This window comes from Ricinus communis, chromosome 8 (genome assembly GCF_019578655.1).
Source record: "Ricinus communis isolate WT05 ecotype wild-type chromosome 8, ASM1957865v1, whole genome shotgun sequence".
NCBI classification, from domain to species: domain Eukaryota; kingdom Viridiplantae; phylum Streptophyta; class Magnoliopsida; order Malpighiales; family Euphorbiaceae; genus Ricinus; species Ricinus communis.
Window position 1 is genome coordinate 19,687,108 of NC_063263.1, and position 25,246 is coordinate 19,712,353.

General features: G+C 34.9%; 4 protein-coding genes, 1 long non-coding RNA gene and 1 pseudogene across 8 annotated transcripts; 5 read left to right on the forward strand and 1 right to left on the reverse strand.

Annotated features, from left to right (window-relative positions):
* On the forward strand, window positions 1-3,318 carry LOC8264294 (probable glutathione peroxidase 2). 2 transcript variants are annotated; one of them, XM_015725716.3, is made up of 7 exons: window positions 1-149; window positions 249-349; window positions 1,020-1,096; window positions 2,269-2,330; window positions 2,442-2,560; window positions 2,645-2,812; window positions 2,892-3,318. In XM_015725716.3, the coding sequence occupies exons 2-7, from the start codon at window positions 305-307 to the stop codon at window positions 2,922-2,924; spliced, it is 504 nt and encodes a 167-aa protein (XP_015581202.1). In that variant the 5' UTR covers window positions 1-149; window positions 249-304; the 3' UTR covers window positions 2,925-3,318. The 2 variants fall into 2 exon arrangements, with proteins under 2 accessions (XP_015581202.1, XP_002529755.2); XM_002529709.4 differs by lacking the exon at window positions 1-149 and having other exon boundaries at window positions 164-349.
* Window positions 3,319-3,839: 521 nt separating this feature from the next.
* LOC8264295 (NAC domain-containing protein 71) lies at window positions 3,840-5,612 on the forward strand. The gene has a single exon (XM_048378731.1). It carries the CDS (start codon window positions 4,336-4,338, stop codon window positions 5,320-5,322), a length of 987 nt encoding a protein of 328 aa, XP_048234688.1. The 5' UTR covers window positions 3,840-4,335; the 3' UTR covers window positions 5,323-5,612.
* A 1,202-nt stretch (window positions 5,613-6,814) lies between these two features.
* Window positions 6,815-15,410, forward strand: LOC8264300 (protein GAMETE EXPRESSED 2). Of its 3 annotated transcripts, none has more exons than XM_015725718.3 (17): window positions 6,815-7,009; window positions 7,097-7,432; window positions 7,915-8,253; window positions 8,692-9,018; window positions 9,357-9,557; window positions 9,648-9,724; window positions 9,817-9,958; window positions 10,644-10,952; window positions 11,465-11,589; window positions 11,925-12,142; window positions 12,252-12,479; window positions 13,078-13,307; window positions 13,715-13,953; window positions 14,199-14,355; window positions 14,557-14,720; window positions 14,933-15,024; window positions 15,118-15,410. In XM_015725718.3, exons 1-17 carry the CDS (start codon window positions 6,931-6,933, stop codon window positions 15,245-15,247), a joined length of 3,393 nt encoding a protein of 1,130 aa, XP_015581204.3. In that variant the 5' UTR covers window positions 6,815-6,930; the 3' UTR covers window positions 15,248-15,410. The 3 variants fall into 3 exon arrangements, with proteins under 3 accessions (XP_015581204.3, XP_048233557.1, XP_048233558.1); XM_048377600.1 differs by having other exon boundaries at window positions 6,817-7,009; window positions 8,701-9,018; XM_048377601.1 differs by lacking the exons at window positions 6,815-7,009; window positions 7,097-7,432 and having other exon boundaries at window positions 7,972-8,084; window positions 8,170-8,253.
* Window positions 15,411-15,457: 47 nt separating this feature from the next.
* On the reverse strand, window positions 15,458-16,753 carry LOC8264301 (annotated as a pseudogene).
* Window positions 16,754-18,084: 1,331 nt separating this feature from the next.
* LOC125370890 lies at window positions 18,085-19,345 on the forward strand. Its single transcript, XR_007217086.1, has 2 exons — window positions 18,085-18,578; window positions 18,715-19,345. It is a non-coding gene; the product is annotated as an uncharacterized LOC125370890 (long non-coding RNA).
* A 2,212-nt stretch (window positions 19,346-21,557) lies between these two features.
* LOC125370889 lies at window positions 21,558-22,467 on the forward strand. Its single transcript, XM_048378304.1, has 2 exons — window positions 21,558-21,989; window positions 22,268-22,467. The coding sequence occupies exons 1-2, from the start codon at window positions 21,668-21,670 to the stop codon at window positions 22,303-22,305; spliced, it is 360 nt and encodes a 119-aa protein (XP_048234261.1). The 5' UTR covers window positions 21,558-21,667; the 3' UTR covers window positions 22,306-22,467.
* The last annotated feature ends 2,779 nt before the right edge of the window (window positions 22,468-25,246 follow it).

Below are 25,246 nucleotides of genomic sequence, written 5' to 3' on the forward strand. Positions count from 1 at the left end.
ATGAAGATTGCACACGCACAGCTTACTTGCCATTTTCCCCACCCACAGCTTTTAAATGCACAACAGAATCAATTATTCAAAATCTTTTGTCAACTTTCCACATTAACAATTTCAAGAATTCCATCTTGTTAGCTGGTCTGATAAAGAAAGTTTGTATCTTCTTGAAATGATTTTTGATATATATATAGTTTAGTGTTGAACCATGAACTTCACCAACTGGGTTTCTCTTCTTTTTCTTGTTTTTGCAGTCTTGCTCTTTTATAGCTACCCACTCCCATTCTCTTTTTCTTTTTCTTCAAAGAATATGGCTGAAGAATCATCCAAGTCTATCTACGATTTCACTGTCAAGGTAACTGCTTTAATCTTATGCTTTTGGGTTTATTTCATTGCTATTCTCTATGGGTTGTGGAGAAAACTAAAGAAAGTTATCAATTTTGTGTTTTCTCTGTTATCTCTCTCTCAAAACACAGATGGGAAAGTTAAAGAATCTGTGCTTTGATTATTATGGTTTTAAGGTTATAGAGAAAAGGACAGAGAGAGACTTTAGTATAGTATCTCTTTGTCAGTATTTTTTATTTTTGCTTCAGAACTGTGTTTCTCCTCTTGTAATGGTTTTATTACGGTTCTGTTCTTATGATTTGACTTATTTCCTGAATTTTGAGTTTTTATTAGATTCAGTTATATTTACGTTACTGAACTTGATTCCAAGTTTGCATTTCTTTTTGCCTAAAGCTGGGAATCTCAGTTTGAATTGCTCCCAGTAACAAGTTTTATTGAGAAGTATGTCAGTAATGGCAAATTCTCCAAATTTAAGCCTCTGTTTTTCTTTTTTCAAATTTTTCCTTTACCATTTCTTACTTTGATAGGATAGAGTCAGATAATCTACCTATCACCCAATTTATGTGACATAGATTTCTAATAATTTCAGGAATAGAGTTTGGTAGTGAGTTTTACTTCAGCTTCTTTGAAATGAAAGGCTTGGTTGTGTAGATTGAGTGTATAATTGCATCTGATTGCAGGATATTCGCGGAAATGATGTGAGTCTGAATGAATACAGTGGGAAGGTTCTTCTGATTGTGAATGTTGCTTCCAAATGGTAATCTGACTCTTAGGATATCCTGTGTTTGACTTCCTTAGCTAATGAATTTCCAAGTCATATATTTTTCTCATTCCATGATTTTTCTTTAGTGTTTGACTGATTGGCTGTTTAGTTATTTGCAAATTTCGACATGGCAAGATGCTCTCTCTAGGTCATACCAAATTTATTTAATTCTTGAAATTTACAATTTAGTTCTAAATTGCTTTTGGATACCTGACCTTCTTTGTCTGCCATGAAAATGGCCAAGAAAACACCTTTCTCCTTGTTTGAATCAAAACCTCTCCCCTTAGAGATATTTGAGCAATCATCTTATTTTTATAATAGATGTTGGTAGATATTAATCATCTGATGAAGAGAGGATTGAGTTCTGTATTCATTGTTGGTTCCTAGTATTGTTCAGGACTATTGAGTTGAATGGAATAGTTTGATTCTTGAGGGCTGTTGGAGCAATGTTTGGCGAATGACTTTTGCCTCGATGTTTAGAAAAGATATATGGAGACCATTCATACTTTGTACATAAATGCAGGCATACGCCATATTGTTTGCAATCTGATATGTTAGAGATTGAAACCCTAAAAGCATTGGATAAATGGAATGTTTAGTGCTGTGAAAAACTTAAATCCATCTAACTGACTGGACATTGGTCATCAAGATAGTATGATCTTGCATGCTAGAATGGCTTAGCAGGATATTCAGACTTTATTTCTTTTCTGTTTTCCTGGGGTTCTCAAGGAAAACCGATTACTGATGTGGTTTCAAACAATCATTACCTATAATGGGTTTGCTTTAAATAAAATGCAAAGATAATTCTTTTTCCTGTAACATTTCCTTTGTTAACATATAATAGTATTCCTTAAATAGAAAGGAAAAATCATTCTTTTCCTTTTAACATTTCCTTTATCATCATTCTTTTCTATACCAAAACACGTTATGTGCTCATGAACAATATGTTTCCCACACTTTGATCAAGTGACAACTAACGGATTTGGCAGTGAATTGTATTTTTGTTTTCTGATCATTGTAAAACTTTAAAAACTAACTTGCACTCATCTTTTTTTTTTGTTAAAAAAGAAAAGAAACTTTTTAAACATTCAGTTAAATTAAATTTATTTGCTCCAATGACATTCTTGACTTTTGCATTGTTATTGAATTTATTCTTCATTATGCAGTGGATTAACACAATCAAACTACAAGGAGTTGAATGTCTTGTATGAGAAGTACAAAAACCAAGGTTCGTGTCTCATTCTTGTAGACTGGATAGACAACCTTCAAGAGTTTATCCGTTTCACCATGTTTATATGGCTTTGGGGTTGGTCCTTATGGACATGAATGCTTATGTCAGGTTTTGAGATCCTGGCATTTCCCTGCAACCAGTTTGCTGGACAAGAACCAGGAAGCAATGAGGAGATTCAAGAAGTTGCGTGCACAATGTTTAAAGCTGAATTCCCAATCTTTGACAAGGTGCTACCTCATTCCAAGCTTCTGGCTCTTTTATTTTGACAGATGGGTAGAAATCTTTTAAACTTTTGTTCCTGATCTTTTTAGATTGAGGTGAATGGAAAGAACACAGCACCTCTGTACAAGTATCTAAAATCAGAAAAAGGTGGATATTTTGGAGATGCCATCAAGTGGAACTTCACAAAATTTCTAGTAAACAAGGAGGGCAAGGTTGTGGAGCGATATGCTCCGACTACATCACCCCTTAAAATTGAGGTATGAATAGTAACATTTTTGCTTGTAGGGATTTCCAAGAACATGTTCTGATGTTACTTTCTTTCATTTCCTTTTGCAGAAAGATATACAGAATCTGTTGGGAGCTTCTTAAGTACAAGATTAGAATCATTTTAGGAGTGTTATAATCTCCTTTATAATTCAGTGGCATAATATCCTTAACTCTGTAAAATGGAATCATTGTGTTGTGGGTTTGCTTTCCAAATTTGAATGAATATATACATACTGGTTAATTAATACGGTTGCAGATCCTGTTCTTATCATCATGTACATGTATTGTATGCTTGGACATTTAGTAGTTACAGAAGTCTATTTCATGTTATGTGTCCAGGTTTTGTGATATTACAGGAGACTTGTGATTGGGTACCCTTATTTTGACTGTTAAATCTTCTTTATTGTAAGATGGAAACCCTCATGGAGTTCTAAGTAATTTGATTGTAGTTTGAGAAATCCATATATTAGATCTCTGAATTTGTCCCTTTTTGCAATTTAGTCCTCAGGTCCAGCTTGTTACTGTTGGGTCCTTAGACTTTCAATTTTCTTAGAATTATGCTATTTTTTAACAAATTCTTTCACACCATTAAAAATAATTAAAAAAGAAAAACTTAGGACCTAAAATTAAATTACATATTTTACCCTAAAATTTTTATTTTTAAATTGTTTCATAAAATGGTTATTAATTATGAAACTTATTTTACAAATTGTTTGATTATTTCACAATATAAAAAAAATAATACAATAACATCAAATATATGTATGATTATTTTTATTTTTTAAAAAATAAATTCATTTGGATTATTATACAATTATTTAAAAATACATTTTGTGCAAAAACTGATCCTATATAATAAAAAAGATCATTCTTTTAGTGAATTTCATAATATTTATACATAAAATGACGTATAATTTTATTATAATCTCGTTAAAGAAAAAAAAATGAAAATTTCATAATAAAAAGATATTATATTTGTAACAACAATTTTATTTATGTTTAAGTAATAATAAAAAAAGAGATGAGTCATAACATATGCATTTTGGTTTATAGTCTTATAATTATTTGGACGAGTCACTTTAGGTTTTTGAATTATGAAATTAATAGATAAAAAACGATGTGTTTTGGTTAAGTGGTGATTTACTGACTATCCTTTTCAAAATAAATTATTGCGATTTTAAAATATTAGTGGTTGGATTATATTTTAGAATAAATCTAAAAATTGGGTTTTTTTATAGAGAAATTGAAAGAAATGATTAAAATTGTTATAAAGTATAAACTTTGGGAAGTTTCAGCTAATTGGGCCTAATAAAAAGAGAAACCGTTGGAAGTTTGACAGGTATTACCGTTGGAAGTTTGGCAGGTAGTGCCTATATATACGGGCGGTTCTTCACATAAGTCACACATTACAAGACAGAAACTAAAACACACTCCTGCGTCTTTCCTTATTCTCTCTGGAGACGTACTGAAATTCAAGAAACCCTAACTAGATAGAAATCAATTTCCAAGAACAATGCAGCAATCCAAAGATCAATTACCAGTTGGGTATAGATTCAGCCCTACAGAGGGGGAGTTAGTGGGTCACTATCTCTTTAAGAAACTCAAAGGCAGTAGCCTTTTACCCTTTGAGACAATGTTGGTAGCCGATAGTAACCTGTACGACAAGGATGAGCCTTGGCAGTTATGGGAGAAATCTGGTGCCCGGTGTTCGTTCAACAGTGATGACCGTGAGATTTACTTGTTCACTCCTTTAAAGAAGAAGCGTTCGAGGATTTTGCGAAGTGTTGGTGATGGTGGTACTTGGCATGGCGTGGATTCTGGAAAGCCTGTTAAAGCTAGGATAGGTGAAGGACAATGGATTAAAGGAATGAAGAAAACATTTAATTACAGAAACCCAAAATCTATTCATGATGGCTGTTGGATTATGCATGAGTTCTCTTTGTTTGACGTCAGCTCCGACTGGGTTCTTTGTCGTCTCAAGAAGAATTTTGTTACTGATGATCAAAAAGGGTGCGAGATTACAAAAAGGATTTCATGGAAGAATAGGAAAATTGTCGACTCTGATGGTGAATGTGACAAGCGTTTGATGACTGCTGATGTAGCAATTGCAGAACAACCGGCGTTATCAGATTTTAGTTTTAATGGGGCTTCAGTTCTTGTGGTAGCTGAACAAGGCAATGCCAACACCGCAGGAGCAGACTTCAACTCTGAGATGGTTCCATCTGACAACGGTTTGCAGGCTGAAACAATTGTCGCAGAAGGAGAAATATTACCTGAAGTCAATTCTAATGAGGGCGATCAATTATTAGGTCACGAGATCGTTGAGTGGGCTCATAACAGTTCCTCCATGATCAATACGGATCTTACCTTCTCTAACGGTGAGCAGTCAGGCGATGATCAAAGCTTTTATGCTGACCTTGAATCACTAAATCAGTCCGATTCTTATTTAGCCTATCTACTGGAAGACGATGACATGCCTTCTAAATTTGGTAGTAGATAGCTGAACAAATTTTGATTTCAGATATATATGCATATAGCTATAGATTTGTCTTGAACAGTTGCTAGATACAGGTTTCCTACCAAGGTCTAATTTTGTATAAATTCAATACGTACTTGTTGATTGTTGTCTGTGGTTTGGCTTTGGATATTTGGGTGCATGGTTTCTCATAGCAATTCAAGCTGCTACTCTCTTTATTATTAATTATTGTTGTTTCACTCTCATACTCTGGAAAAAGACATACATTCTATATGTCAGATTAAATTAATGCTGAAATCCTTGAATGCCCAGGATGTGAAATTTGCACATAAAAAATATTATGTTTATATTGATCACATTTACACTTGAGGTCTCAACACTCAGGCTTGAGAGTAGAGTGATAACCCACCAACATAAGAAGTTACGCCTGCATATATCGTTTCTATAAATTCTGGTGTAATCTTCCTTATTAGTCAGATAGAAGCTATTTAAATGAACCTAATACAGTTGCTCTTTTGTGAATGATGAGGAATGGTCAGTGCACTGATGAATTTTACAAATTTAAAAGCTACTGCTGCTGAAGTATTTCACAGGATTGAATGATATATATGAATTTCTGCAATCTATGAGAGTCTGCTTTACCTTTGATTTTTAACAGGAGATGACTATAATATATATTGCTTGCTAATTTTAAATCATTTCTATAGAGTAAACTTGATGTCATAGGATAATCATTATGCATACTACTTGATATTTATATTGGTTTCAGCTCGTAATTGCCAATTTTTAATGAATCTTTTCAATATCATTATTATATTTATTAAATTTCTAAGGTATTCATATTTTTAGATGTATTACTTTTTTTATATTATTTTTTAATTCCTTAAATAATTTTTTATATTATAAAACTTTATTAAAAATCTAGAAATAGAACGACAAAAAAGTTATTGATTTTATGAGTTTAGATACCCCGGCTCTATAAATTGAAAAATATATGAGGCATTTATTTTAATCCATGAACAATTTCTTAAGGTCTAATTCAACCCAAAGTTATTATTTTTTCTAATCTCAATCACATCAAAATTTTCTATTAACTATCGATTAGCTTTAGTCCCATCATAAATTGGAGTTTATTTACATATACAAATTCTGTGAAAATCACTTGATTTCTTCGAAAAAAATTTAAAAAGACTAATTATTTTTCGACATTCTCATCTTTATAAGTCGTATACTGTTAGTAAAATTCAAAACACTAAAATGATTCATTTATTATAAAGGCCGGTTTTTCTACCATCACCAAGTTTTCGGCTAAAGGATTTTGTGGCCAATCAACCATTAAAAGAAAACTGTGGTCTAGTTCGGCCAAAAAAGCTTATTTTAGGGGGCATTAGAACTTGAAAATTAGTTCAGGGGCCAAATTGACCTTTAGCCTTATTTTATCCTATAAACAATAAAATTCCTTAAATGTCCAAAAATTGAATAGGCGCCAGTTTTATAACAGCCCACTAGAACTGCTGGTAACTGTCGACAACTGCTCCAAAAGAAGCCTAAAAACATTCACCACTTTCAGAATTTCAGTCTTTTTTACCAGAAAATGCTCTTTGTATACATCACTCTCTTTGTTAATCAATCATGGCAATCCAAATTCGTTTATGCACTCTCATTTTCCCTGTGGGTTTCCTGTCCCTTTCATCCCTCGCATCATCCTCAGGTACCAATTGAGATCTTTCATGTTTTAGTTCTATTATTCTTGTGGAGAAAGCAATTGGAAAAGCTGACACCTTTTAATATCTTTCAGATAAACCACAAATACCCAATTTTGCTTTCAGTTGGTTAAATGACAACAACACTTTCCAAGCTGGTGATATTGCAGCCATTAAGATTATAGTTTTAGGAGAGTTTGATAGTAAAGTAAATGCTTCACTTGATAGAAGTTCTTTCAGTCCTATATTGACAGTGAATGGCAAGAAAGGGAACAGCTCCTTTGTTTCCGGGGTTTTCCTGGATACTTCAGGGGATACCAATTCCTGGAGAATTTTGTTCACTCCAATCAGGGTTGGGGTCTTCAATGTCCTTATTAATGATGACCCTTTCAAAGTGTTTGATTCATCTCTCCATTTCAAAGTTGTACCAGGTTTTCGTTTACATTTTGTCTTTCGAACTTCTGTTTTCCCCTTTCAGATATTTGAGATAATGCTTCTTTTCCCATTTTATTCTTTATGGCTTTGTCCCCTAAAAGATTTGTATAAATTGTTTCCGAATGAATGATCTGTATCTTATTTTAAGTCCAAATAAACTGTATTACTTTTCTTACTTTTGGGGTATTGAACGCTTGACCGAACGTCTTTGTTTTGGTTCTTGATTCTGCATGAGTGCTCTATATGAGTTTTAGTAACTGTTTTCATTGAGGAAAGCTGAATTTGCTGCAATCATACTTAGTGCTTGCTGGAAGTGCTACTGAGCACTTTATGCCCATTGCCTCTGCATTATAATGCTCACCCATCAAAACTCATTGCAAAATATCAGCATTTTCTGATGCATATGGTGAAATATTTTCATTATGTCGAGTGCATATAAAGATGACTACTAATTCCTGCTGTTATTGTTGGATTGAAGGGCGGATTTATCCATCTGTCTGCACAGCTTCATGGATGGGTGTCCTGAATGAGCTTGAAGCTGGGTTAAAAGCTGCTGTTTCTATCATTCCTAGAGATGCATTTGGCAATAATGTTTCATCAGCTACAGAAGAATTAAAACCTCATAATTTTACATTGTCTGCACTTTATGTAAATGGCTCCCTTGCTTGTGTGCCAAACATCAGCCATATAGGTTGGAATGAGTTTGGTTATATTAATATTGAGTTTATTGCAGCAAAAGCTGGAAACTTTTTATTGCATGTGAAAGGGGGCAATCAAAGCTTGAGTGGCTCTCCACTTCCATTAAAAGTGAATCCAGGTGATTTTCTATAGCTTTTATCAATTGCTCATAGCATGATTGCAGAGACAGTGATATTGTTAGATATTGCAATTCACTATTTAGGTCTTTCTTTCTCAAGATGTTAGCGTGGACGAAATTAGCAATTTTGTTTTGGTGCATGATTGAAAACCTCGAAATCCATTATTGTTCTAATCCTACAATTAAGTGCATATTTTTTCATGATTTTTAAGGCACTTCGACTCCTTGTATCATCCGTTTGTGCATTACAGATTCTGTTGGGAAGAAAATCATTAGTGTCTCCATGCTGGTGGAAAATAAATGGAGGAACCATTTTTTAAACTGTTGTTGAGTCTGTTTGGAGCAATTATCACCTGTTCGTAATTTTTTTATGTGTTAGAAGATATGGATCTTTTTGCGTCCATTTTGAATGGTGATGCTTAACTTTTTGCTTTTCAGGACCTCTAGATGTTTCCAATTGCCTGGCAAAGTGGAAGTTTGAGACAAACATTTGGCAAATATTTTCCAAGATGGAAATTCTTATACACCAACAAGATCAATACGGGAACCTTGTTTACGGGTTATATGAATTTGATGCTGATATCATTGAAAAAGAGACAAATCTATCTATACCAGTTGCAGATTTGCAATTTGAAGAAGTCTTGCCAGGAATTCAGTTATTCTCGTTCAGTCTACTGGAATCAGGAAACTTCTTGCTCACTATATCTGATGCGAAGCATAACAGAAGCATCAACAGTATGCCATTTCCTTATACTGTGTTTATAGGTGTGTATGTAGCTGTTAACTGACTTTTTGGTGCTTCTTCTACTCCAATGCCCCTACTTGTCTTTTCTTTATTCCTTCCCCAAATGTAACGAGAGTCTACTCTGCTACTTAGTCATCATAGTCACTACACTAGAACAAGGATCCAGATTTGGATTGCTTACACATGCAGAATAGTTAGTTCTTTGGTAATATTCCAATTCCTCGCCTATTTGAAGTCCTCAATGAAGTTTTTCTTGAATTCTTGGGCAACAAGATCTTTGAATATACATATACTGCATGCATATAAATATTCTACTTTCTCTTTGAAGTAGTTGCAAATTTGTGTTTCAATTCGATAGGTTATTGTGATGGATCAGCCAGCATTGTTAATGGGTCTGGTCTGAATGATTCAGTCGCTGGTGAAATTGCACAGTTTTCACTTTACTTGGTTGATGCTTTTCAATATCCGTCTTTTGTTGAAATAGAAAGCATTCAAGTGCAGATAGTTATGGAAAATGATTCTGTCCATGTACAACCAAGCATCCATCCAATCATTATCGGTATTTGCACTTTATTAACAATTTAAGTTGTTTCTTTTGTAAAAAGCAATATGAATAGTATGTCACAAAGAGCATTCATCTTTGAAATAGGGAGTGGACTTGCTCAAGAACTAAGCTTCGGCCAAACAGAAATTGCTCCTGCACCATATGTTTTTCTTAGCAACACTGTGAGTAGTTCACACCATACATATATATTATATGTCTGTAAAATTGTTTCTCAGATTCTAATTTTCTTCTTTTCTTGTTCTCTTTGATTCAGTCTGCTGGACACTCAAAAGTTCTGGCAAGTGCGTTTAATGTGATTTACAAGCCTGAGAAGAGTGGAATTTATGAAATATATGTATTTTGTGGAAACATTTTACTGGGTGGCAGTCACTCATTTAGAAAGGAAGTGAGAGCAGGTATTTCCAGTCTATAGACTGATTTCTTTGGGTTAGTCCTCATATCTATTTTTCCCATCATTTTTTAGTGTCAGTATTGCCATGTTGAAAGAAAAATGTTATAAAAGATCATTTTCATAATAAGAAGATAATAGTTCTTGATTGGTCCAAAGCTTTAGAGTTTGAACGGCTTATAATTTGAGGTAATTAGTTCACTTTAGAAAGATAACTCCTTTTTATTTTATAGACACCCAATCTGTAAGCTTTAAACGCCCTAGATAGGAATAAACTTGAGTTTCAAGTGTTCTTAAATGAAGTGAAGACTATTTAATAAAATTTGTTATTTGAAAATAAAAAGATGTCCATTTTTATTGTGAAGGTTAAATTGTAGTTATAGTGTCGTACAATTTGATCTTGAAATACCTCGGAAATGTCTAAAAACACGTGCTGAAATTTAGTTTATTAATCTTCTTATTCGGTTACAAAAAGAAATAGGCATTTAATCAAACATCAAATTGTTAATCCTATCTCTGTTGCAAGGTTTGATTTTACACTTCTGATTGTTTGTACAGTGAACATTAGCGTTTTTATTTCTTGATGTTTCTTAAAAGAACTTTTTTTGATTGAATGAAATGATGCTAAGGTCTTGTTATTCAAGTAGATTAATTTCTTCCTTGAACCTAAAGTTATTTCTCATTTTGCACAGGAGAGGTTGATGTATCACTCTCAAAAGTTGTGAATTCTGCTCCCAAGGTCCCAAAGCTGAGTGAAAATGAAATAATGGTGCAACTGATGGACAGTTTTTCTAATCCTGTCATGTCTCAACAGTCACTGCTGAACCTAGAGATTGCTTCAGTTAACAGGTCTGGTTTTTCAACTGGGATATTTGTGGGTAACAATGATGGGTCATATACTTGTCCATTTCTGGCTAAGGATGTCGGCACCTATGAAATGTGTGTTTTATTTGATGGAAAGCGTTTAGCACCCTGCCCCTTTGGAGTCAATGTGTACAGTGGTAAGTTAAAACCGCAATGACATATGACGGTCTCTACTCTCCGATCATGTAAACTTTTATTTATGTATATGATTAGTCATTTGTTAGTCTCTCTGCTATAGAAAGGTGAACTTGATTTATGCTCTTCATATGAGATTTAAAGATGTCTGAAAGAGAAAGTTCAGTAATTTCCTCCATTTTAATCGCATAACTACTTTTTTTTTTCCTTTCATATTTAATTTAACAAGATCTTTACCCATTAGGTTATCCAGTGTGTACTATGTGATCTTTTTTCATATTTAAAAGTTAAGGAACAAGTGGTTTATGAGTTTTCTGAATGGAAATATTAGACATTTCAACACTTTCCTCTTAGCGTGTGATCATGATATATTTGCTATCACTTATCATATATGGTGGATATACCAGAGAGTCTTTCTGTTATTTCTGCATGATGGGTGCTTGAAATTGTAAATTTCACATTGATGGATGAGATTATATATCTTTCTAAGGTGCTTGTTTTCACTCTCTTCTAGGTGAATATTTTCCTAAAGCCTATGATGATAAAATTGCTGTGTGGGAGGATGAGTCTGTTGCTTTTGATGTTTTAGCAAATGACTACTTTGCTGGAAACAATGCAAGTATAATTGAGTTCTCAAAAGTAAGACTTGAAACAATTGTAATATTTATGATGTCTCTCTTCTTCCAAACTTCTTGTTATATGTTTCTACCATATGCCATGTACATCTGTTAAATTATTTATTTGTTTTACATGATATTAAAATGTATTGCAGTTGAATTTTTTTTCAAACATATTAGATGAACCATTGACTCTTCTGCGATGTAAAAAGTACTGTCATTAGTCATAATTCAAGCACTGGAGTAGCTATATGGCATCTGTCAGTTTGCAGTTGAGATTATGCTTATCTTGTTGATTTGTTCTTTGAAGAATTTAGTTCGAACATTGACTTGCTGTTTTTTTGGGTAATTTGTCAGCCAGGTCGTGGTTCACTTTTAAAGTACGGACATTTGTTTAGATACACTCCCTATCAAGATTATTGGGGGAATGACAGTTTTATGTATACAATTGTGGATGTAAATCAAAATCTTGCTTCTGCTGTTGTAAATATTTCTATCCTCAATATCCCACCGCAGCTTATTTCATTTCCAAGTCTATTGCAAGCAACTGAGGACATGATTAGCCCCAGATATGGGTATTGTGCATGTCACAAAACTTACTCATTCTCTCATTATATTGAAGTTTAATTTGGATAATGTTTCCTGGGTACATTCTCCTGTTATCATGATTATTGGTCATCGCAGTGGTTTCTCAGGGTTTGCAATAAGATATTCTGAACCGATGGAGAAAATTGCTGTCACTATAAGTGCAGACTCTGGGACACTGTTTTTATCTCCGATGCTGGTTCAGTTTGGGCAGCCCATTTTGGAAGAATTTTCTGTCACAAAAGAGGACGATGAAGCAAAGAGTTTGATCTTACAGGGCTCTGTAGAAGTAATCAATCTAGCCCTTCAATCAATTCAATATCTTGGGTACTATCTACTTGTCCTTTCTTCTCGAATTATATTTTATCAGTTGAGATTCATGAGGTCTTTTGGTTAGTATCTGAGCAAGTTCTTGCCTCTTAGTGTAGCATATCAGGGGTTCAAACCCATGTTCTTTCCTCTGATGAATTTTAATACACATGATTCTTGAACCTTAGTTTTGCTCCTTGATACATTACACCTCTTTGCTGAAGTACTTTCTGTGAAATGACTAGAAATTCCTGATTCTTATCAGAAAATTGCTTTTCATCATTGACATACAAAAAATGGGAAAGCATAGGCAGCCAACCGATTGTTAACAATTTTTTTATTTCTTTCTCCATGGTTAAGTAGTTATTGACAAATGGAGAACCTAATAGTCAAGCTATATGATAAGAATGAGGATAAACATAACCAGCAAAAAGGAATACTCTAGAAAATAAAAGAGGTAAAGAAGTTATTGCAACAGATCATTTTGGGCCTTGAATATTTGTTTGGAGGATAGTATAGCTGCATTAATGTGCCTTCATCTTTCTGTTAGCATGACTCATGTATCATCTATTTTTTCTTGGTCTATTATTAACTTTTTCTTCCCCATCTTAATCAGCAATGATAATTTCAGTGGTGATGATATTGTTAGAGTTTCTGCCAGCAACACGAATGGGAAAACTGATGTGGACATTCCAGTTTTTGTGGAACCTATAAATGATCCTCCATTTATTAATATCCCAAAATTTATCATATTGAATGGGGACGGGGACGAATCACTGATCTTTGACAAAGCTAGAGACAAGTTTGAGTTCTGTATTGGAGATCCAGATTCTCTCAACTTTCCTGGTAACATCTGTTGGCGTTTACTTGAGTATTCAAATTGTTTGGACACCAAATTTTTCATGCTAAATTTAAAGAGAGTTGTAATTCTTTAAAAGGTAAAATTTAGCAATTTAGACTTTCAGTTGCTTCCACCATAAATGATAAATTTCAACTGGTACGAATTGAAGTATAATCTCAATCAGTGTTTCTACAGAGAATTCATGGTAGAAAAAGATGAACATTCCTTTCTTAACAGTATACGACAGTATATGTTAATGCTCTGACAAAGCTAGATTGAAGTTATGTAAAAGTTTAGTGATAATGATTTTTCTTAATTATTGACAGCAATGGTTGTTTAGGTCTTGACATTGAGGGAGAGTTCTTAGAAATGTCTTTTGGGTACTTATTTGTTACTTCTGGCTATGTTTCAGGCAGTGAGTCTCATTTTATAGTCACATTCTCTGTGGAAGTAGATGATGGATTTTTAGTAACCAGTCTATCAGCTGAGCTCATAAATACAACTGAACTGAAGCTAATGAATAGTTATCAGTGGCAACCACTTCAGACATACGTTGCTATATCTAAACATTTCATGGTAAAAGCTAACGGCATCAGATTCCGAGGGAACATTAATGATTGCAACTTTGTCATGCAACAACTGTCATATCATGTGAGTGAGCTCATTTACTTAAAAGTTTTATAAGAAAATATGAAATCCATTTCAGACTTCGGTTATAAGGACTCTATCCCTGAATCCTACTTGTGATTTTTAGTAAGTCCTGGATTAATCGCAGATGCATTTTTTGGTTTAAATTTTCATGTAATGTGATAAAATTATGAACTCTATGTTACATTAAGCAAGTAATTGTCTTTCTAATTAATTTCTATTCTCCTATCTTTGTCATTGGATTGTAGGGGGGAGAAAATGGTGCTGTTTTAACAGTGAAAGTAAATGACATGGGTCACTACGGTTGTTATTCAGACTGCACCGAAAGGATTTCAATGCCATTGCATGCTGAGGCTACTGTAAATCTTATATGGAGAAGCCCAATGAGTTCATTGGCAGCTCATAGTAAGTGACAGTTTGCAAATTTTGTTTCACATTTGGGATGCCATTTTTTACAACTACTCTTCCATTCCCTTTTAGAAACTTGGTTTATCAATTACAGAGATTAACTTTGCCCATTTGAAGTTATAGCTCTTGCAGTACTGAGTATTGCATATTCATTTTAAAAATTGAAAAATCTGATCAAATTTCACTCTGTGGGTGTAGCTCTTGGATCAGCTGTCATTCTTGAATTCCTTGTGGTGCTTTCTCTTGGAGTAATTCTTCTATTCTTTACATGCAAATGTGCAATTCTTCTGACAAATGAAAGATGCAGCAGAAACCTTCAGAACTCTCCGCAATTTTGCATGCAAAATTTCCAAAAGGAATCTGTAAGCCAACGTCAGTTTATCTCATGTTTATTTGGAGAAATTTTAACTGTAGTTTAGTACTCTTTCTTCCTTTCACTGAAGTTGTGATCTCTTACTGCTGAGAAGCTGATCAGAGCATGTTTCTCCTCATGTATTATAATGTTACATATACTCTCTGGATGGTTTATTTGGAGCACAAGTTTTAATGTAACATGCTTGAATCTGCTATGCAGTCAAATACTGATTTGTCTGAAGAAACAACTTCCTTCTCTGGGTGTTCAAGAATTCTTTCACTTCATAGTCAACTTGCTATCTTTCGAGACTGGTAACTATCTAATGACATCCTGGATGGAGTCATAGCTGCAGTAGAGAAATTAATATCTGTTTTTCTTACCAGTTGCTTTTTGTGAATATGCAGCTGCCGCCGCCATTTTGGAGTTGGCGAAACTTGCCAGGATGTAAGTAGCCCCTCTCAAGCAATCAGTGGCCAGAATCTTGAAACTCTGCCTAGTTTTGTGCCACTTTCTATAGAGAAGGGAATACATTGAAGTTTGATCTGCCATGTCCAATTAGACCATGTGATGTAGACAGTAGAAGAATTGAGATAGACATTAAATTCAGAATTGAAGCACAATAATATTTAAGTGATTCACTGTGAAATTCTTTGTACTAAAAGGGTTGTCTATTGATAAATATTGAAGAGTCTAAATATGGAAAATCTATTATTAATCATTTAATCAAATAGGGTTATGAGGACTAAATTCTTACCTTAGCCTTCACATGAGCAAGAAATTACATAATCAACATTTACAGTGGATGTATTAGTTTCTATACAATCAGCAGACATAGAACTCTCTCCTTCACCTCTTCTCAATGTTTCTTCTGGATATAGAAGTGGCCTTGGAGGCAACTGTAAGCTCTCCAAATCCCCTTCAAGCATCTCTATGACTTTGTTCATTGGAGGACGGTCATTGGGTTCCATTTGTATACACCATAACCCAACTATAACCATTTTCTTTGATATTTCCTTCTCCTCCTCTGCCATATCTCCTATTGCCAGAACATTTTCCTTAGAAACTTGATCATACACCCAAAATGGAAAGTAAATTTGGCTTGACTTTTCTGCTAATGCATTCAAATTCTTCCTTCTCCCTGCCATTTCTAGCAATGGCATTGCAAAGCTGTAGACATCAGCTTTATGTGAGACACGTTCAATATTTCTGTAAACTAGTTCTGGAGCCATGTATCCTATTGTTCCCCTTTGCTGCAGTAAGTGAGGCAATGCTACCATTTGCAGGATACAATTTAGCAAGTCCGAAGTCTGAAATCTTTGGAATGAAATTTTCATCAAGAACGATATTATGAGGCTTGATGTCAAAATGTAGTATTTGCATGTGACAACCTCGATGTAGATACTCAATACCTCGTGCTACTCCAACTGAGATTTCATATAATTTTTCCCAACTTAAAGAAATTTGATCCTTCTTGAGAAAAGATGTACTTTTCAACAGATCCAATAGGCATAAAATCATACACAAGAGCTTGCTTTGATCCCTCAACACAGAAACCAATCAGTTGCACAATATCAACATGGTGAATTCTTCCAATTGTAGCAACTTCATTCATAAAATCTTGTCCATCAGTTTTGGACTTGCCCAACATCTTTATGGCTGCAAAATGGCCGCTGCGGAGCTTTCCTTTGTAGACAGAACCAAAGCCTCCTTCACCCAATTTATCCTTGAAACCTTTAGTCATTTTCCTTATCTCTGAGTAAGAATACCTTACTGGCATAAGGGTGTTGCAACCATGTAGGAATTCTTCGATTGTAGTATATCCTGACAAATGTCTCCTTCGCCATTTGTAGATTAAGAATGCAATTACACATGGAAGCCCACATAAAGGTTTTGTCATAGAATGAAGTAGCACCACAGAAAATTCACAAAGACATTTAGAATATATAGAAACCATTGCTTGCTATCAACATTCAGATAATTTGTTGTGTGGTTTTTCTTACTAGAAAACAAGGTCTCATTTGTTGTGTGGCAAATTACTTATTTAGGAAAGTATTACTGAGTTTCCTAAGATATTAAAGAAACAGAATTTCTTACCAAAAGAAATGAGGAACTGCCATAGCACATCTGTAGAGAACAATAAGCAAAATTATATGAACTAAATTATGAGAATTAAACATAAAAATAGGGACAGAGATTATATAATATAAAATAGAGATACTACACACTTAATGTAAGTGGGTTCCATATGTGGAAGACATGCACATGCGTAAAGCTAACCTGTTATTACGTATATAATGAAGTGTTTTAAGTTGAAGTTTCCTACCAAGAAAACAGTTAAAACAGCATTATTAGGAGTACAGATGAAATAGCATTTCTGAACCAAATAACAACTCTAGTACCAGTAAACCAAAAGCTTATTGATTTTTAAATAAAAAAGTTTTTGGTATTAGAATTGGCTTTCATCTGGCCTCAACAAAATTGGAGAAATTAATGATAACTTGTAATTGCCAAGTACATAGTGAGAAATTAAATTGATTTTGTCAAATTGGTAACGTACTAGCCTATTTCATGAGTCAAATCTAACCAATCTTCCCAAGTAAAGATGAAACTGTAAAGAACATCACACACAGACACCTGTGCCGATGCACCCATATGGTTGATGTGTTAATTAGTGTCATACTTAGATAAATTTTTAGTTACTATGTTAGCAAAAAATTACTGGAATTTCAATGAGTACTAATGTCACCAAAAGTATAAGGTAATAACAATGTAATTCGTTTTAAGAGTTTAAGGAATACTGTTGAAGAGTTGTATTAGCATTAGTTTTTTTATCAATGTTTTAGGTGGGAGTTTATAAGAGAAGTATTAGTTATTTTCATGTCTGGTGTGGTCCTAAAGATTAGGAGGAATATGGGTACCGATTTTTCAAGAGTAGTGCTTTGTGGGTGTATGGGATGATGGTTCGCCTATTGAGTATGTTAGTGATCTAGGCGAGTCTCCATTAGCTACCGTAGATTGAAATAAAAATAATGAACGTGGTACTAAAAAGAAATAAATTAAAGAATCGGTACTATTTGTATAGAAGTAGCAAAGTTGTAGTACCAACAAGACAATTTATTGAAAAGTCAAACGTGACATAGACAGTGAGTGGAATGCCGATATGGAGCTCCACCCTCCACATTATAAAAAATTAGACATAATCCCAATGAATACCGTCACCTACAACGGAAATTAAAGTTTCCGTATCAAAAAGAGAAAAATTAAAATATTAGTATCAATTAGAAAATAGACCAAAGTTCCAATGGCATTATTACCCTGTACAGAATCTTTGCGCTACATACTAAACCCCATCTATGTTTGTCCCTCTTACCTCTCACACCTTGAACACAAGTTATCCCTTATCTACTCCTGTCCTTCAAAGATCCACTAGAACCATATCTACTCCTTCTTGGTTAAAGGACCATCACCTTTCTCTACCTTCTACACAGGCCACCCCTCATAGTCTTGCTTCTATTCTTTCTTATTCCCATTTACAGCCCCATCACAAAGCTTTCTTTGTTGCAATAATTGAACTTACAGAATCCATGAGTTAAAATGATGCTATCAAACATGAATGCTGAAAAACGACAATGCAGGCAGAAATTGATGCATTACAAATGAATCATACTTGGGAGTTAGTTTATTTGTTCGCCTGGTAGCTAAAGGTTGTACTCAATAATCAGGCATTGATTACATTGACACCTTCTCGCCGGTAGCCAAGATGACTACTATTCAACAATTACTAGCTTTGGCTGTTATTAACAATTCGCATCTTCATCAGTTGAACATTATCAACACTTTTCTTCATGGTAATCTTCAAGAAGAGGTATACATGCAGCTCCCTCCTGTCTTTAAGACCTCTAAACTGAACCAAGTTTGTTGTTTGCTTAAGTCTCTATATGGCTTAAAGAAAGCTAGTCGTTAGTGGCACTCCAGACTTACTTCTGCTTTATTCCAACTAGGTATCAAGACTGCCCACTCGGATTCTTCCTTGTTTATTAAGTCTACTGGCTCACATTTTATTGCTCTTCTCATTTACGTGGATGATGTTATTCTCCTAAGCAATAATATGTCTTGAAATTGATGCCGTGAAAAGGTTTCTTGATGATTCTTTTAGAATCAAAAATCTCGGCCCTTTGAAGTTCTTCCTTGGCCTTAAGGTTGCTCACTCATCTAAGGGTATTAACCTTTGTCAATGTAAGTATGCTCTAGATATTTTTAGTGATACTGGTTTTTTAGGCTCTAAGCCTGCCTCTTCTCCAATGGCCTTCTTGAAGACTCCACTATGTATAGGCATTTGGTTGGTCATCTTTTATATCTCACCACCACTAGGCCCAATATTGCATATGTTGTCCAACAGTTGTCTCAGTATCTTGATAAGCCAACTCAGGATCATCTCTTTGCTGCTCACGGTGTTCTAAGATATATTAAAGATGCTCTTGGATAAGGTTTATTTTTCTCTTCTTCTTCTGCTGTTCAGCTCAATGCTTTCTCCGATTCTGAGTGGGTGACTTGTCCTAATACTCGCAAGTCAATCACTGGTTTCTGTGTGTTTATGTTGGCATGGAGCAGAAGTTTTTTTTTTCTTGTTCTTCTTCTCATTTTCATTAGCTGATATAACATATTTATACATGAGTTATGCTAGAGGTTTGTTAACCAAACTTCCATGATTTAAGAAAGTTTGTCTACAAAACAGAAGCTAGAAATAAGCTTCTCCATATTTTACACTAAACATTAATTAAAATATTACTTTATCTGATATGGAGGATAACAAAATATTTTCTTACCTCAGTACTTGCATCAAACATTATGTCATCATATCTCAACACTCCTCCTTGATGCAAGTAATGCTGCACACACCAAGACATGATCTAAGAAATGCAAATCTCTATTTCTACAATATCTTTATACAAATATCAGCAACTTGATCTTCAGTACAATAATGCTTGATCAGAACTTCCTTTTCTTGTTCAGCTTCTCTAATGGCACAGAATTTAATCTTGATGTGCTTTGACTTGCCGTGAAACATTAGATTTTTCACTATAACCATAGCTAACTTGTTATTACAAAGGATCTATGTTGGTTTTTCTTGCTGAAATCCTAAATCAGATAAAAGTTTTCTTAACCAAATAGCTTGGTTAACAGTAGCAGATGCAGCAATGTATTCTACTTCGGCCGTTGACTGTCTAACTAAAGCTTGCTTCTTAGTTCCCCAACAAATAACAGCAAAACCAAGTAAGAAGCAATACCCTGATGTGCTTTGCATGTCTTCATCAGTTCTAGCCCAATCGCTGTCTATAGATCCCAATAATTTTGCTGAACTTGCTCTTCTATAAAACAAACCAAAATCACTGGTTCCATGAATATATCTCAGCACCATTTTTGCTACAATAAGATGAGTTTCTGAAGGTGCATTCATGAATCTTGAAAATAAGCTGATGGCGAACAATGATATCAGGTCTAGAATTTGGCAGATAAAGCAACGAACCAACCATGCATCTATAGGCTGAAACATCGACAGATTGAGAATTATCAATTGTCTTTAACTTCTCACCATGGGCTGCAGGTGTGCTCACTGATTTAGCTTTGTTAGTTCAAATTTGTTGAGAAGTTCCCGGGCATATTTATTTTGAGACATAAAAGTACATTCTTCACTCTGAATAATCTCTATTCCAAGAAAGTGATACATCTTTCCTAGATCATTCATTTCAAACACTTTCTGCATCTTTAGCTTGAATTCTTCAATTGATTTCAAATTACTGCCAATCACCAAAATGTCATCTACATAAATAGAGACAATGATGATTTCATGTTGTTGATCTTTAACATAAAGAGTCGCTTCAATCAAGCTTTTCTTAAAACCTGCATTCAACAAATAGTTATCGATCCTAGCATAACAGGCTTTTAACGCATGTTTCAGGCCGTAAAGAGCTTTTTTCAGCAAGCAAACTCGATTACTACCTATTAATGGCAATAATCTGTGACACTAATTTAGGAATTACTTACAAGATTTGTGGCTCCAATTAAGTTATTCTTCTTACCATGTATTTGTATATATTACTTGCAATAGGTAGCTAATAGTCAATGACATTAACTGTATATATTTGTTGCCTAATTTAGGCTGTACATTATTTTCCTATTTAAAGAGAAAGATCTCCAGAGAAAAGGGATTCAGCCATTTTGCTCAAAGATTGTTATGATATCAGAGCTTGTAATTTTTTTCTGATTATCTTTTTCGGCATGTTCTTTGGTCCTTTTCGTTTCAGGTTGATTTATTATCAATAATTTGGTTTTGTGATTTTTCGATTTATAATGTCTACCGAAATTTCTTTTTCAGAAAATCCTCAAAGACATTTGCAATTAGACTTACATGCAAGAATTATGTTGCCTGCAGTTTAGAATGTTCTTGAAAGGGAAGACACTCTGGAATCACATCGACGGTAGTTCTTCGACACCTATAGACGCTAAGGAACTTACCTAATGGGAAACCAAAGATGCTTGTATCATTTTTTGGATCTTAGCGTCTATTAAACCACGTATGGTTAACAATCTGGGTTCTTTTAGTACAGCGAAACAAACATGGGATTACTTGAGATGCATATACTACCAAGAAAATACTGTGTGGCACTTTCAACTTAAACTCGAGATCAGTCAATTCAGTCAAGGTAATCTTCTATTGAGCAATACTATTATGAATTTATTAACCTATGGAACGAATATTCTGGTATTACCTATTCTAAAGTCTCTTAGAAGACGTTAGAAGGTCTTCAAATGGTTCATGAAGAAAGTAAGCGGGATCAATTTTTGATGAAATTGAGACCAGAATTTGAGACTGCACGGGCTGGATTGTTGAACAGAAATCTGGTTCCCTCATTAGACATATGCATTAGTGAATTATTGTGTGAAGAATAAAGGATGGCTACCCAAGCTGTTATAAGTGGGCCTAAAGAAACTGCTGATTTGATCACTCTTGCTTCTACTCAAGGGAGGAATCGAGGGAAAGGACAATCACAATGCTATAATTGCAAGGAGTTTGGGCATATCGCACGAAATTATAGTAAGAAATTATGCAACTACTGTAAACAACAAGGGCACATCATCAAGGAGTGCCCTACACGTCCAGAAAACCGGAAAGCCCAAGCCTTTCAAGCTGTTGTTTCTTCTTCTACAGTTACTGCAGAAATGGTACAGCAAATGATTCTCACAGCATTCTCTGCTCTTGGACTTCATGTTAACAGTAAGCCTATTTCCTTTCCTTGGATTATTGAATCTGGAGCATCTAATCATATGACTGGTTCATCTAATTTATTACACAATGTACGGGAGTATATTGGTGCACAAAATATTGAGATTGCCAATGACAGTAATCTTCCAATTACAGCCATTGGTGATATTACGCCTTCTTTTCGTCATGTATTTGTTTCTCCCGGATTGTCTACTAGTCTTATTTATGTTGGTCAAATGGTGCATAATAATTGTGATGTGCATTTTTCTCGGAATGGTTGTCTTGTGCAGGATCAGATGTCAGGGAAGGTGATCGCGAAGGGGCCTAAAATGGGCAGAATTTTTCCATTGCAATTTTCTATCCCTAGGACTGTGTCTTTAGCTTCTATTATTGTTGAAAATAAGGTTGCCATTTGGCATAAACGCTTGGGTCATCCGAACAATGTGATGTTGTCTACTCTAATGAATCGTGGTTTTCTTGGTAACAAAAATCAGCGTCTCAATTTTGATTGTTCTACTTGTAAGTTGGGAAAAAGTAAAATACTACCTTTTCCTACATATGGAAGTCGCACTAATACATGTTTTGAGATCATATATTCTGATGTTTGTGGTATTACTCCTGTTATTTCGCATGCACAGTATAAATATTTTGTAACATTTATTGATGATTACAACCGTTTCACATGGATATATTTTCTGCGCATTAAGGTTGAAGTATTCACTATTTTTAAACTTTTCTAGCCTATATTGAGACACAGTTTTCTACATGTATTAAGATATTACGGTCTGATAATAGAAGGGATTACATGTCACATGAATTTCAGGGATTTTTGCAAAGAAAGGTGTTATATCTCAATGATCGTGCCCTTATACCCCTCAACAGAACGGGGTGGCTGAATGTAAGAAACGTCACTTGTTGGATATGGTTCGAACGTTGCTCTTGAAGTTCTCTGTTCCAGCTAAGTTTTGGGTGGAAGCTTTGTCCACTGCAGTGTATTTTATCAATCGCTTACCTTCTTAGCAATTGAGATTTGATTCCCCTTACCATCGTCTCTTCAGTACACATCCAAACTATGACATGTTGCACACTTTTGGTTGTATTTGTTTTGTTCACCTACCTTCTCATGAGCGCCACAAACTTATGGCACAGTCAATAAAATGTGCTTTTATGGGTTCTAATACTACTCAGAAAGGATATTTGTGCTATGATCTTGTTGCTAATCGCATGCGTATTTCTAGAAATGTGATTTTCTTTAAAAATGACTATTTTTTTCAGCAACACATCTCTCATTTTGATACTGTTCGTATTCCTACCTTTGCTGAAAGTAATGATCTGTCACCACCCATTGAGCGTTTTAAACGCGACCATGTTTATGAGTGAAGACGGCCCCCATCTCCATAAATCCTTCCCAACCCTGATTCGGTGACTGTTCTAGTGGCTCTTTGAAGGTCACTCTGAACCATTCATCCTCCAAATCGGTATGGTGTCTCTGCCATTTTAGCTAACACTGAAGTTCCTACTTATTATTCTCAAGCAGCTAAACATGCATGCTGGATGAAAGCCATGCAGGAAGAGCTTCAAGCTCTTCAAGAGAATCATACTTGGGATATTGTTCCATGCCCTACAGGTGTAAAACCCATTAGATGTAAATGGGTATATTCCATAAAGCTCCGCCCTGACGGGTCTCTTGACAGATATAAAGCAAGGTTGGTGGCACTTGGTAATCGGCAAGAGTATGGAATTGACTATGAAGAAACATTTGCACCGGTCGCAAAGATGACCACTGTGCGACTTGTTCTTGCTATTGCAGCCTCTCAAGGTTGGCCATTGCGACAAATGGATGTTAAGAATGCTTTCTTACACGGGGACCTTAAGGAAGAAATCTATATGACTCCACCATCTGGCTTCTTTTCTACACCATCGGCGGATGTTTGTAAGCTCAAACGATCACTCTATGGCTTGAAACAGGCACCACGTGCCTGGTTTGACAAGTTTCGATCTACACTTATCAGCTTCTCTTTTGTTCATAGTCAGTATGATTCTTCTCTGTTTCTTTGCAAAACTACGAAAGGCATAGTCTTACTCTTGATTTATGCGGATGATATTGTTATTACGGGTACTGACTCTACTTTGATTTCACAACTTCAAGGGCATCTTCATCAGTCCTATCATATGAAGGATTTAGGTCCTTTACAATATTTCTTAGGTCTTGAAGTGCATTCAACTGCTGCTGGTCTCTTCTTACACCAACATAAAATATACTCAGGATCTTATTTCTTTAGCTGGTCTACAAGATGGTCGCTCGATTGACACTCCTTTAGAGGTAAATGTCAAATATCGTTGGGATGATGGTGATTTTCTTTCTAATCCCTCTTTGTATCGACATTTAGTGAGGAGCCTAAATTGTTTAACGATTACTCGGCCGAATATTTCATTTGTTGTTCAACAAGTTAGCTAATTTATGCAAACACCTACACACATCCATCTAGTTGTTGCTCGTCGCATTATTCGCTATTTGCAAGGAACTTATGATCGAGGTCTTTTCTTTCATGTGGGTACTCCCATTTATTTAGTTGCATATAGTGATGCGGATTGGGCTGGTTGTTCTGATACTCGACATTCTATTACCGGTTGGTGTATGCTCCTTGGTGACTCTCTTGTATCATGGAAAAGCAAGAAGCAAGATCGAGTATCTAAATCTTCAACTGAGTCTGAATATCGTGCTATGTCCTCAGCATGTTCAGAAATTGTTTGGCTTCAGGGCTTATTGGGTGAACTTGGCTTTTCTCAAGCTGAGCCTACTCTGTTTCATGCAGATAATACTAGTGCCATCCAAATTGTTGCAAATCCAGTATTTCATGAACGTACAAAACACATTGAAGTGGATTGTCATTCTATTTGTGATGCCTATGATAGTCGTGTTATTTCACTTCCTCATATCAACACTGCTCTTCAAACAACTGACGTGTTTATGAAGGCTCTTTCCAGAGACCGTCATCAGTTTATGGTTGACAAACTGATGCTTCACAATCATCCAGCATCAATTTGAGGGGGATATTAATGGCAATAATCTGTGACACTAATTTAGAAATTACTTGCAAGATTTGTGGCTCCAATTAAGTTATTCTTCTTACCATGTATTTGTACATATTACTTAGAATAGTTAGCTAATAGTCAATGACATTAGCTGTATATATTTCTTGCCTAATTTAGGCTGTACATTATTTTCCTATTTAAAGAGAAAGATCTTCAGAGAAAAGGGATTCAAC

Bases quoted from the DNA above. Each gene is read 5' to 3' on its own strand.
- LOC8264294 (XM_002529709.4), top strand. From the start codon at position 203: ATGAACTTCACCAACTGGGTTTCTCTTCTTTTTCTTGTTTTTGCAGTC. The intron at 2,331-2,441 runs GTTCGTGTCTCA...TGCTTATGTCAG, and splicing joins TGAGAAGTACAAAAACCAAG to GTTTTGAGATCCTGGCATTT. The intron at 2,561-2,644 runs GTGCTACCTCAT...TGATCTTTTTAG, and splicing joins AATTCCCAATCTTTGACAAG to ATTGAGGTGAATGGAAAGAA.
- LOC8264295 (XM_048378731.1), top strand. From the start codon at position 4,336: ATGCAGCAATCCAAAGATCAATTACCAGTTGGGTATAGATTCAGCCCT.
- LOC8264300 (XM_015725718.3), top strand. From the start codon at position 6,931: ATGGCAATCCAAATTCGTTTATGCACTCTCATTTTCCCTGTGGGTTTC. The intron at 10,953-11,464 runs GTAAGTTAAAAC...ACTCTCTTCTAG, and splicing joins TGGAGTCAATGTGTACAGTG to GTGAATATTTTCCTAAAGCC. The intron at 14,721-14,932 runs GTAAGCCAACGT...TCTGCTATGCAG, and splicing joins AAAATTTCCAAAAGGAATCT to TCAAATACTGATTTGTCTGA.
- LOC125370889 (XM_048378304.1), top strand. From the start codon at position 21,668: ATGGCTACCCAAGCTGTTATAAGTGGGCCTAAAGAAACTGCTGATTTG. The intron at 21,990-22,267 runs GTAAGCCTATTT...TGTCTTGTGCAG, and splicing joins TCTTGGACTTCATGTTAACA to GATCAGATGTCAGGGAAGGT.